General features: G+C 36.9%; 1 protein-coding gene across 1 annotated transcript in view; it reads right to left on the reverse strand.

The window, feature by feature from the left end:
- LOC123546409 (protein FRA10AC1-like) overlaps window positions 1-12,775 on the reverse strand; it is a 69,105-nt gene that overhangs the window by 44,478 nt on the left and 11,852 nt on the right. The window contains exons 7-9 of the mRNA XM_053550753.1: window positions 10,751-10,881; window positions 5,011-5,124; window positions 284-326 (exon numbers count right to left, since the gene is read on the reverse strand). Coding sequence (XP_053406728.1) covers window positions 284-326; window positions 5,011-5,124; window positions 10,751-10,881 — 288 coding nt within the window. The remainder of the gene's footprint in view (window positions 1-283; window positions 327-5,010; window positions 5,125-10,750; window positions 10,882-12,775) is intronic.

A 12,775-nucleotide genomic window follows, 5' to 3' on the forward strand; every position in this document is an offset into this window, starting at 1 on the left:
AGGTATGGAATCAAAAATTTAGTTTAGGACTGACCTAAGGTCCGAATGCATTCTGGGACTTACCTACGGTGACTATTTAGTTTAGGACTGACCTAAGGTCCAAATGCATTCTGGGACTTACCTATGGTGACCATTTAGTTTAGGACTGACCTATGATTCAAGTACAGTCTAGTACTTACCTATGGTGATAATGTAGTAAAGGGGTGACATATGGTTCAAATTCAATCTATCATCATAATTTTAGTTAAGGGATTACCTGTGAAGTAAATTAGTCAAGTCTTACCTGTGGTGATAATTGAGTTTATATGAGCAATCTGGACACAATCCTGAAGATAAAAAAAGTAAGCTCTTTGAAGAATAATCACTTAACTAATGTTTGTAAAAGAATGGTCATTGATTTATTTTCAAATATCCTCTCATTTTCATTAAGAACTGCTAATAAATAACCTCCTTTCAGATAACAAGTTTTTTTTTCTTCATTTCTCTAGTCTATTTATATAAACATCATTCAAAAAGACTTCATGGGCAGTAAAAGGAACTTTTTTTCTTATTTTGATTAGTTTTGAAATTATCTTCAAAGAAAAATTTTGATAAGGTATTTTCAACTGTATTTTATTAAGTCCTATTTCAATTACCAGAATAACAGCTTTAGCTGTTGGGGATTGATATAAAACATTCATAATACCTTAGTTATCATAAAAAGAACATTTCCATATAATATCACAGCCTGAATTTAACACATGGATAAATTCATTTTAGGGCATAAAAATGACATTATCTACACCATCTAATTTTTTCAAAATTCTACTACCACACCTTTATAATGCAGTGTAACTTATATGTTGATCTGTGCCTGCTATGTGGTGTGTAGACACAGAAATCATTCATAAATATGAGTCCAGTGAGTACTGACAAAAAACATTGACTTCTAAGTTTGATCTGAACCTTTGATGTATGGTTCTAAGAATATACTATTCTTATAGAAAGAAGTACTAACTTTGCTGTGTTAGATAGATAGATTTATTTCAACATAAAATGTCCAATTACATGGCAAGTATGACATCAATACATACAACAAACAATAAACAATATATGAATTAATATAGCCATGTCAATCCACATTATATGTCAAGGATAACACAAAAAAGAGTTTTAATAAACTCTTATTTCCATTGTGGTCCTTGAGATGTAGTGTTGTGTGACATAGGCAGAATCAATGGGTGAGAATTATTCTGAATTGCCGTGAAACATTAAAATGACTAGGATATGACTAGACTATACTAAAAATGTTTAAAGCACAATCATGTGAAAAAACATTTATATAACTTGACTATCTATCTGAACAAATTATAGCACATGTTGTGAAAGTAAAATAGAATTTAAAAAATGTTCCTTGACCCTGGATTTAAAAGAAGAGGTAGTTCTAGAATCCCTGATATATTGAGGCAAACTGTTCCACAGGGTGCACCCCATATAGGCAAAAGACTTTTTGCCAAAGCCTTTGACAATAGGAATAGCATATCTCTTGCTATCTGACACTATATCACATGGACTGTCAGAGTTGGAACCAACCTTTACCCTGAACCTAGTAGAGTAATTATGGACAGCACTGACAGGGGTAAAATTATCACTCGTATATGAGGGAGCAAGGACAGCTTATTACAAACAAGCCACTGACTGACAATATTCAAGTCATGACTCAAAATCTCTTCGATGTCTCGCTTGTTTTTGGCCGAGACAAGGATTGCTGAATCATCCCCATAAAGTAAAAGTTTGTTCTTTATAGCAGCAGACATGTCATTCACATAGATTAAAAAAAGCAAAGGGCCTAAAATTGAACCTCGGGGGACACCACAGGAAACATTGGCTGTTGATGACAGAATACCTGAGAGCTCCACTAGTTGGTGTCTGTCTAACAGGTATTAAGAAGAAAACCATTGCAAGGAAGTTTCAGAGAGACCTAAAGCTTTCATTTTCATTAAGAGAATGGAATGATTAACTGTATCAAATGCCTTTTGGAGATCCAAAAGAACCATGCCAATAAGATAACCTTTGTCCATTTGGAAACAGATATAATCAGTGAGATGAACAAGACAAGTATCGGTGGAAAACCCATGCCAGAAACCTGACTGAAACTCGTACAAGGGCCTATTTTGGATTAGGTATTCCTCTAATTATCATAAATGACCCTCTCTATGACTTTAGAGACAACACTTAATATGGAGACTAGACGGTAATTTCCAACATCCGTCTTGTCATTCTTCTTGTATAAGGGGACTACTCGGGCAGACTTAAAGTCATTGGGAACCACACCCTGTAATAGACAGGTTAACAATATGTGAGAGAGGATCAGCAATAATTGAGGCTGAGTCCTTCAAAAAACGAGAGGGGATCCCATCCAACCCTGTAGCTTTATTTGGACACAGATTGTTTAGATACTTAAAAACTTTGCTTTCAGATACTATAGAAAATGAAAAACTATTCGGTTGAATACCTTTCGAAGAATAACAAGAGGGCAATGATGGCCCTATATCGCTCACCAGGGTTGATCTGGCCTACTGACCTAGTTTTTGACCCCACAAGACCCAGTTTCGAATTAACCTAGAGATCATCAAGACAAACATTCTGACTAAGTTTCATAAAGATTGAGTCACAATTTTTGCCTTTAGAGTATTCGCAAACTTTTCCTTTGACTTGACCATGTGACCTAGTTTTTGATCCAGTTTCAAAACTGACCCAGTTTCAAAACTTGACCTAAAGATCATCAAGACAAACATTCTTACCAAGTTTCATAAAACATGAGTCACAACTGTGGCCTCTAGAGTGTTCACAAGCTTTTCCTTTGATTTTGACCCCACATGACCCAGTTTCAAAACTGACCTAGAGATCATCAAGGCAAACATTCTGACCAAGTTTCATAAACATTGGGTCACAACTGTTACCTCTAGAGTGTTCACAAGTTTTTCCTTTGATCTGGCCTACTGACCTAGTTTTTGACCCCACATGACCCAGTTTCAAACTTGACCTAGAGATCATCAATACTAACATTTTGACCAAGTTTCATAAAGATTGGGTCACAAATGTAGCCTCTAGAGTGTTCACAAGCTTTTCCTTTGATCTCGCCTACTGACCTAGTATTTGACCCAACATGACCCAGTTTCAAATTTGACCTAGAGATCATCAAGACTAACATTCTGACCAAGTTTCATAATGATTGGGTCACAAATGTGGCCTCTAGAGTGTTCACAAGGCAAATGTTAACGGACGATGGATGCCAAGTGTTCAAAAGTTTTTCCCTTGATCTGGCCTACTGACCAAGTTTTTGACCCCATATGACCAAGATCCGAACTTGACCTAGAGATCATCAAGACAAACATTCTGACCAAGTTTCATAAAGATTGAGTCACAACTGTGGCCTATAGAGTGTTCACAAGCTTTTCCTTTGATTTCACCGGGTGACCTAGTTTCTGACCCCACATGACCAAGAATCGAACTTGACCTAGAGATCATCAAGACAAACATTCTGATCAAATTTCATAAAGATTGAGTTACAATTGTGGCCTGGAGAGTGTTAACAAGCTAATCCTTTGATCTGGCCTAGTGACCTGGTTTTTGACCCCGTATGACCCAGTTTCAAAACTGACCTAGAAATCATTAAGACAAACATTCTGACCAAGTTTCAAAAAGATTGAGTCACAACTGTTGCCTTTAAAGTGCTCACAAGCTTTTCCTTTGATCTGACTAGGTGACCTAGTTTTTGACCCCACATGACCGAAAGTCGAATTTGATCTAGAAACCATCAAGACAAACATTCTGACCAAGTTTCATAAAGACTGGGTCACAAATGTGGCCTCACAAGCTTTTCCTTTGATCTGGCCTACTGACCTAGTTTTTGACCACCCAACATAACCCAGTTTCAAACCTGACCTAGAGATCATCAAGACCAAGTTTCATAAAGATTGGGTCACAAATGTGGCCTCTAGAGTGTTCACAAGGCATATGTTGACGGACAACACACGCCGGACGCCGGACAATGACTGGTCACAACAGCTCACCTTGAGCACTTTGTGCTCTGGTGAGCTAAAAATTGAACACAAAGCTCCTACCAAAATTATTAACAATATTTGGTATTTACTTACTAGCTTGTCAGCAACAGAAGTATAAAAAGTATTGAATTTTTCTGCAACTTTCATTTTATCAAAACAAATGCTACCATCAATGTTCAACCCTATGTTACTTGAGCACTGAGAATGTTATTTGGTAAGCCTAGGTTTTTAAGGCTCTTCCAAAGAGACTTAGAGTCATTTTGATTATTTTCAACAGAAGATTTTAAAAAAGTTCTTTTTTGCTTAACAACTTCTTGCTTTATTCATAACATAGCTAGCTTTATTTCTCATAGCCCTGAAGTGATGTAAATTTTCCTCAGTTTTTTCTCTCTTGAAATAGTGGAAAGCCTTATCTCTAGCCTTAATACAGTGTAGATTTCAGAGTCAACCCATTCTTGTTCTTTGTTTAATACGCACTGATTTGACAGGAGCAATGGCATCAAGTGCAGATGAAAAGATTAGTTTGAAGTTATTCCAAGCAGTGTTTACATCTTCACATCATAAAACTTGTGCCCAATCTGATCCTAAAAGAGACTGTTGAAAACCTTCTTTTGTATAGTATTTTTGAGATCGAACAGTAACAGTATTGTGTTTTCCTACTGATTTACGTGTAACCTTCATTGTGCAAAATGTCATCATATGGTCACTAACACAACAGTTACACCACTCTGTGAGATTGTTTCTAGGCTGATACAAGAATTAAATCAATTATTGTAGAAGACGATGGTGTAAGTCTGGTAAAGTCTGTTACCACTTGTTTACTGGAGGGGAAACATGCTGGAAATGTTTCTGTAAGTTTTATGCTAAATATTATAATCAAGTTTTAAAGCTAACAGCTAGCCAAAGTCAAATTTAGGCAAGAATTACTATGACAGAAACCAAAGGAAATAAACGAGAAACTTACTAAGTTTAACAAGGGCATTTTTCTTCTGACCATCTTCCATATAGGCAAAGTTAACCTCCCAGCTTCTCAGTCCTTCGCATTCACTGCATTTCTTGTTGCCACAAATAAACTGACCTAAAAAAGAACAAGCAATAGAAGATTAACTTTCTCTTGAAAAAAGGTAGAAACTGTAAAAATGATGTTATTTAAATACCACAGAAAATAACAAGAGCTGTCGGAGGACAGCAACGCTTGACTATTCAACAGCCTTGTCGATTGATTGAATACGAAAGTCGAAAAAGGGGCATAATTTAAAAAAAGCAAAATAGGGTTATGGAACCTGCATAGTGCTTATCAGCTCATGACAGTGGACAAGTGTGTGAAGTTTCAATCCATTCCCATTAGTGGGTACTGAGATACCAGCTTACATATAAGAATTTAACCCAAAACTCCTAAGTTTAAAAAGGGGCATAATTTTGTAAAATGCAAAGTTGAGTTATTGAACCTTTGCACTGCATGTCATATCATGACAGTGAACAAGCGTGTGAAGTTTCAATCCTTTCCCATTAGTGGATACTGAGATACCAGCTTACATACAAAAACTTAACCAAAAATTTCTATGTTGAAAAAGGGGCATAATTTTGTAAAAAAGCAAAATAAAGTTATGGGACCTGCTTTGTGCATGTCAGATCATGACAGTGAACAAGTGTGTGAAGTTTCAATCCATTCCAATTAGTGAGCACTGAGATACCAGCTTACGTACAAAACCTAAACCAAAAATTCTAAGTCGAAAAAGGGGCATAATTTTGTAAAAAAGCAAAATAGAGTTATGGAACCTGTGCAATGTAAGTCAGTTTATCACAGTAAATAAGTGTGTGAAGTTTCAATCCATTCCCACAAGTGGTTGCTGAGATACCAGCTTACATACAAAAACTTAACCAAATCGGGACGCCGACACGGACGTCGTCGTCGACGCGGATGCGGACGCCGACACATGGGCGAGTCCAATAGCTCTACTATTCTATGAATAGTCGAGCTAAAAACTGTAGTTCTCCTTTATAATTCAATGGAGCCAGTTTATTCACATAATTGTGCTAGGTTTACACTATTCTCAGAGGCACCCACGAAAACATATTTTAAAAGGTGACTCCATTTGAATTACTTACCAATACCATTATGGGTTTCTGCCCAGGTGTCGAATTCTGTTACAGGGAAAAAAAACTGTTAGTGTGACTTACAGCTAAAACCCAAAACAAATGAAACAAGAGGGCCATGAAGGCCCTGTATCGCTCACCTGACCTATTGACTTAAAGATCATCAAGATTAACATTCTGACCTAGTTTCATTAAGATATGGTCATAAATGTGGTCTCTAAAATGTTTGATAGCTTTTCCTTTGATTTGACCCGGTGACCTTGTTTTTGACCCTACATGATCCAGATTCGCACTTGACCTAAACATCATCAAGATTAACATGCTGACTAAGTTTCATGAATATAAAATCATAAATGTGGCATCTAGAGTGTTAACAAGCTTTTCCTTTGATTTGACCTAGTGACCTAGTTTTTGACCCCACCTGACACAGATTTGAACTTGACCTATAGATAATCAAGATTAACATACAGACCAAGTTTCATTATGATATGGTTATAAATGTGGCCTCTACAGTGTAAACGAGGTTTTCCTTTGAATTGACCTGGTGACCTAGTTTTTAATCCTACATGACCCATATTCAAACTGGACCTTGAGGTCATTAAGATTAACATTCTGACTAAGTTTCATGAAGATACAGTCATAAATGTGTCCTCTAGAGTGTTTAAGCTTTTCCTTTGATTTGACCTATTGACCTTGTTTTTGACCCCACCTGACACAGATTTAAACTTGATCTATAGATCATCAAGATTAACATTCTGACCGAGTTTCATTAAGATATGGTTATAAATGTAGCCTCTAAAGTGTTAACTAGCTTTTCCTTTGATTTGACCTAGTGACCTAAATTTTTGACCCCACCTGACACAGATTTGAACCTGACCTATAGATAATCAAGATTAACATACAGACCAAGTTTCATTAAAATATGGTCATAAATGTGGCCTCTACAGTGTTAACTAGCTTTTCCTTTGATTTGACCTGGTGACACAGTTTTTGATCCTAGATGACCCAATATCGAACTTGTCCAAGATTCTATTGAGGGTAACATTCTGACCATGCTTCATTAAGATTGGGCCAAAATTGTGACCTCTAGAGTGTTAACAAACTTTTCCTTTGATTTGACCTGATGACCTAGTTTTTGACCCCAGATGACCCAATATCAAACTCGTCCAAGATTTTATTGAGGATGAGATTCTGACCAAGTTTCATTAAGATTGGGCCAAAAATGTGACCTCTAGAGTGTTTCAAATTGTTGACGACGAACGGACAGACAACGGACACAGGGCGATCACAAAAGCTCACCTTCGTGCTCAGGTGAGCTAAAAACAAACAGAAACATTATTAGTTGCTTCACAAATAAAAAATAGTTTCTCAAACAAGAGCTGTTTATTTAAAGACATGCCCTGTGACAGTCTGTCCCATTTTCAGTCTTGTGATCACTATGATCTTGAAACTTTTGACCCCAAAATAACAAGAGGACCATGATGGTCCTGAATCGCTCACCTGTTCCCGCATGACCCAGTTTTGAGTTTGATGTCGTTTTTTCTATTATTTGACAAAGTGACCTAGTTTTTGAGCTCATGTGACCCAGTTTTGAACTTAACCTAGACATCATCAAGATAAAAATTCTGACCAATTTTCATGGAGATCCATTGAAAACTATGGCCTCTAGAGAGGTCAATTTTTTTTCAAATTTTAGACCTAATGACCTAGTTTTTGACCGCAGTTGACCCAGTTTCAAACTTGACCTAGATATCATCAAGATGAACATTCAGACCAACTTTCATACAGATCACATGAAAAGTATGGCCTCTAGAGAGGTCACAAGGTTTTTTTATTATTTGACCTACTGACCTAGTTTTTGACGGCACGTGACCCAGTTTCAAACTTGACCTAGATATCATCAAGGTGAACATTCTGACCAATTTTCATGAAGATCCATTCAAGGGTATGGCCTCTAGAGAGGTCACAAGGTTTTTCTATTTTAAGACCTACTGACCTAGTTTTTGATCGCAGTTGATCCAGTTTCAAACCTGACCTATCTATCATCAAGATAAACATTCAGACCAACTTTCATACAGATCCCATAAAAAATATGACCTCTAGAGAGGTCACAAGGTTTTTTCATTATTTGACCTACTGACCTACTTTTTGACGACATGTGACCCAGTTTCAAACTTGACCTAGATATCATCAAGATGAACATTCTGACTAATTTTTATGAAGATCCATTCACAAGTATGGCCTCTAGAGAGGTCACAAGGTTTTTCTATTTTTAGACCTACTGACCTAGTTTTTGACCGCATGTGACCCAGTTTCGAACTTGACCTAGATATCATCAAGATGAACATTCAGACTAACTTTCATACAGATCCCATGAAAAATATGGCCTTTAGAGAGGTCACAAGGTTTTTCTATTATTTGACCTACTGACCTAGTTTTTGAAGGCACGTGACCCAGTTTCGAACTTGACCTAGATATCATCAAGGTGAACATTCTGATGAATTTTCATGAAGATCTTGTGAAATATATGGCCTCTAGAGAGGTCACAAGGTTTTTCTATTTTTAGAACTACTGACCCGGTTTTTGAAGGCACGTGACCCGGTTTCGAACTTGACCTAGATATCATCAAGATGAATATTCAGACAAACTTTCATACAGATCCCATGAAAAATATGGCCTTTAGAGAGGTCACAAAGTTTTTCTATTATTTGACCTACTGACCTAGTTTTTGAAGGCACGTGACCCAGTTTCGAACTTGACCTAGATATCATCAATGTGAACAATCTGACTATTTTCATGAATATCTTGTGAAAAATATGGCCTCTAGAGAGGTCACAAGGTTTTTCTATTTTTAGACCTACTGACCTAGTTTTTGACCGCACGTAACATTGTTTCGAACTTGACCTAGATATTATCAAGGTGAACATTCTGACCAATTTTCATAAAGACCCCATGAAAAATGTGACCTCTAGAGTGGTCACAAGCAAAAGTTTAAGCACGCACGCACGCACGGACTGACGGACGGACGCTGCGCGATCACAAAAGCTCACCTTGTCACTTTGTGACAGGTGAGCTAAAAAGGTCATCCACTGACCACAGGCAATTATCCTTTTTACAGACTGTATATCAAAACATTCTTTAGTTATTGGCTTGAAACTGTTTTCATTTGCAAGGTCACTGTGATCTTGACCTTCAACCTAATGTCCTACAAAATATTAAGGGACCTCGTCTGGCACAACACAGCCTTTACATGGGAACTGTTTTCTTGAGGTCACAGTGACCTTGATCTTTAACCTACAGACCTCAAAACAATAAGAGTCATTTACTGACTGCCAGGAACCATTCCATGAAGTTAAAAACTGAAGTCAAAGAAGTTCTTAACTAATTGTGTAGAAACTGTTTTCAATCTCAAAATAACAGTGACCTTGACCTTTGAACTAATGACCACCAATTAACTAGAGATCATCTACTGACTAGATGCAACCATCCAATAAAGTTTGACAAATGTAGGTCAAAGCAGATTTTAATTATTGAGTGGCAATTATTTTTCAGTCTCGAGACCACAGTGACCTGGACCTTTGACCTACTGATCCTTGAACAAAAGGTATCATGTACTGACCATAGGTATTCATCCAATGAAGTTTGACACCTGTAGGCCAAAAATGTCCATAACTTATTGAGTGGAAACAGTTTTCAGTCTCAAGGTCACTGTAACTTGACCTTGCACTTACGTAGCCCCAAAAATAGGAGTTATCCTATGACCACAGGCAATCAAATTATGAAGTGTGACAACGGTAGGCAAAAGCAGACACAAAGTGTTTTCAATTTTCAGATCAGTTTGACCTAAAACTTTGACCTTCTGATCAAAAAAATAATAATGTCATCTACTGACCACAGATATTCACCTTTTGCAGTTTGACAGCTGTAGGCTAAAATGTCCCTAACTTATTGACTGCTAACTGTTTTCAGTCTCAAGATCACTGTGACCTTGACCTCTGATATACTGAACCCTGATAAAATTGGTGTCATCTGCTGACCAAAGGCAATCATTCTCTAAAGTAGACGACTATAGGCCAGGCCAAAGCAGTCAAAACATTTTCAGTCAAAGGGTCACTGTGACCTTGCCATTTGATCTACTGATCCATAAAACAATAAATCATGTACAGAACACAGGCAATCATCCTATGAAGTTTGATGTATGTTTGCTGAAACGGTCTTTACTTATTGAGCGGAAATTGTTTCAAGTATCAAGGTCACTGTGGCACTGACATTTGACCTACCGATCCCAGAAATAATTGGTGTTGTCTCTGACCACAGGCAATCACCCTGTGAAATCTGACAACTGTAGGCCAAAGTGGTATTCCCTTACTGAACAGAAAATATTTCTAGTCGGGAGGTTGCTGTGACCTTGAACTTTGACCTATTGATCCCCAAAACTATAGCGGTCATATACTGACCACAGGCAGTACTCCTTGTAAATATTCTCTAGTTATTGATTAGTAACCAAATGGTCTAATGACTGAATGACATGAGCAAAAGCAATACACCACCTCGTCATCAAAGTGGGGTAATAATAAATACAGGAAGTGTAAGATATATTGAGTAACCTTTTCCTTGCTGCACTTCCTTCTCAATCCGCCATCTCAAGGCAACTTTATTCTCCTTATATCGACTCAGGTCAGAAATACAGTACTCCTTGAATAACTTATCATAGTATTTCTTTGCCAGCTTCTTAGACCTGAAAAGGGAAACAGACAAAAAGTCTGTACGAGAATCAACATTTGAAAAGGAAAAAATGAGACCTGGAAACTTAAAATGATATCTGTGAAACAAGAGCAATAATGGATATGACCATTCTCCTGCAGAAGTAAAAGTTTCATCTAAAGGGTGGTCAAAAAGAATAAATTAAAGATTTGAAAACAAGAACTCGTAGAACACGAAATGCCCCTTTGATGCATTCAGTAATTGCACAAAGAAAAGAAATTATTTTGTCAATGTACACAAAAGTTCTACTGTTCTGGTTCACTGTGACCTTGACCTTTGGCCTATTGATCTCAAAATCAATAGGAGTCATCTGTTGATCACGGTTAACCCTCCCTATTAACTTTCGCGATCCTAAGCCTTAGCATTCTTGTACTGATTTAAAATTATGTTACAGACACAGCCTATATAGGACAACTGTCGTTCAAGACACATAGTCAGACTAGTCACAAGACAGAATAAGACTTCTGAGAACACTCCCTCAGAACAAACCAATTAAACTGAACAGTCTTGGGAATTACTTTGCACCAATTTAAGAGCAAACTTTCCTTTTGTCATCAGTCAAGCAGAAATTAATTTACCTTTTAAATCAGTAAAACTTGAGAATGAATTTTAGATGTTTCAGCATAAAAGTGAAATGAAATCTGAAGCTTATAGCAGATATAGGAAAAGTCAATAGGCAGCCACAAAACTCTCTAGATTAGGTAACTAGTTTTTCTGAAGTTCAATGAGTTCAAACAGTTTTCCATCCACATGTTGCGAAGTAACATTTAAATGACTGACATAAAGATAATATCCGGGTTTTCCTTGGCGCACATTTTTGTGTTTGTTTGTTTTGTTTGGGTTTAACGCCATTTTTCTACAGTATTTTTGCATTTTAGCATATTTCCAAAATCAATGATCCCTATAATAATTACGAACACATCATTTGTGATGCAACTGAACTCTCTACCAAATTTTCAGTTATGCAATTTTTAGTACCTAATCTAGTAAGTACTGCTTTGTGCATCAGTATGAATTAGTAAAGTGGCCTGCGACCATAATTTAGCTATCGTATACTCTTGAAGGTCTCTATAAATTATATTGTAAAATGGTCTATACAATGGCTGTCCAAAAATATGTGTTCTCTGTTGTCTGTGCTATGCATGAAGAAAGTGCTGCTATAGGCCTTTAGTAGCAGCCTGCATGCCACGAGGGTTCTGCTTTAACAAACATGACTGGCTTTTTATTGAAACGATGACGTCCCTGTCCTGTTCGCATATAAGAAGCTTGTCAAATCAACCCCATGAAGGCCTGTTTGTTTACATTTATTTCTTTTTCCTCAGTTTAAAACAGTTAATAATAATAAACAAGACCGTCACTGAGCCTAAAGCGCTCACCTGTGTACAAGGCTTCAAGTAGACATTAAGCCCTCTTTACACAAGTGAAACAATCTGTATAATAGAGTGAAAATGTTGACTGAACACCGTTTGACAATCAATCCTGTCCTTGTTATACCAGTACAATAGAAAAGTAAGCTATCTATGTAACCTGCTATACATGCATAACACAGTCATGCATCTAACAGGTCTGAAATTGTTTTCTTTGATTTTCTCATATTTCTAGATATTCTTCCCATACTTTGACACTATGTATGGGTAGCAGAGATCATTCTCTCTCCAGCAATAGCTTTCTCAACATATTTTATCTTGTGAAATTCTGTGGGCTTTAACATTTAAAAAAAATCATCTGTTTGTTGACAAATTTCACCACAAAAAATGTTACACTTTCCCCTAGGGCATTAAATGATTTATTTCTTACATATTTTTCTTTTCAAAGTGCTGATCTCTGCCATAATTGCTTCTAATAATGCATGACTTTTTCGTGTCTAG

This window comes from Mercenaria mercenaria, chromosome 9 (genome assembly GCF_021730395.1).
Source record: "Mercenaria mercenaria strain notata chromosome 9, MADL_Memer_1, whole genome shotgun sequence".
Lineage (NCBI taxonomy): Eukaryota > Metazoa > Mollusca > Bivalvia > Venerida > Veneridae > Mercenaria > Mercenaria mercenaria.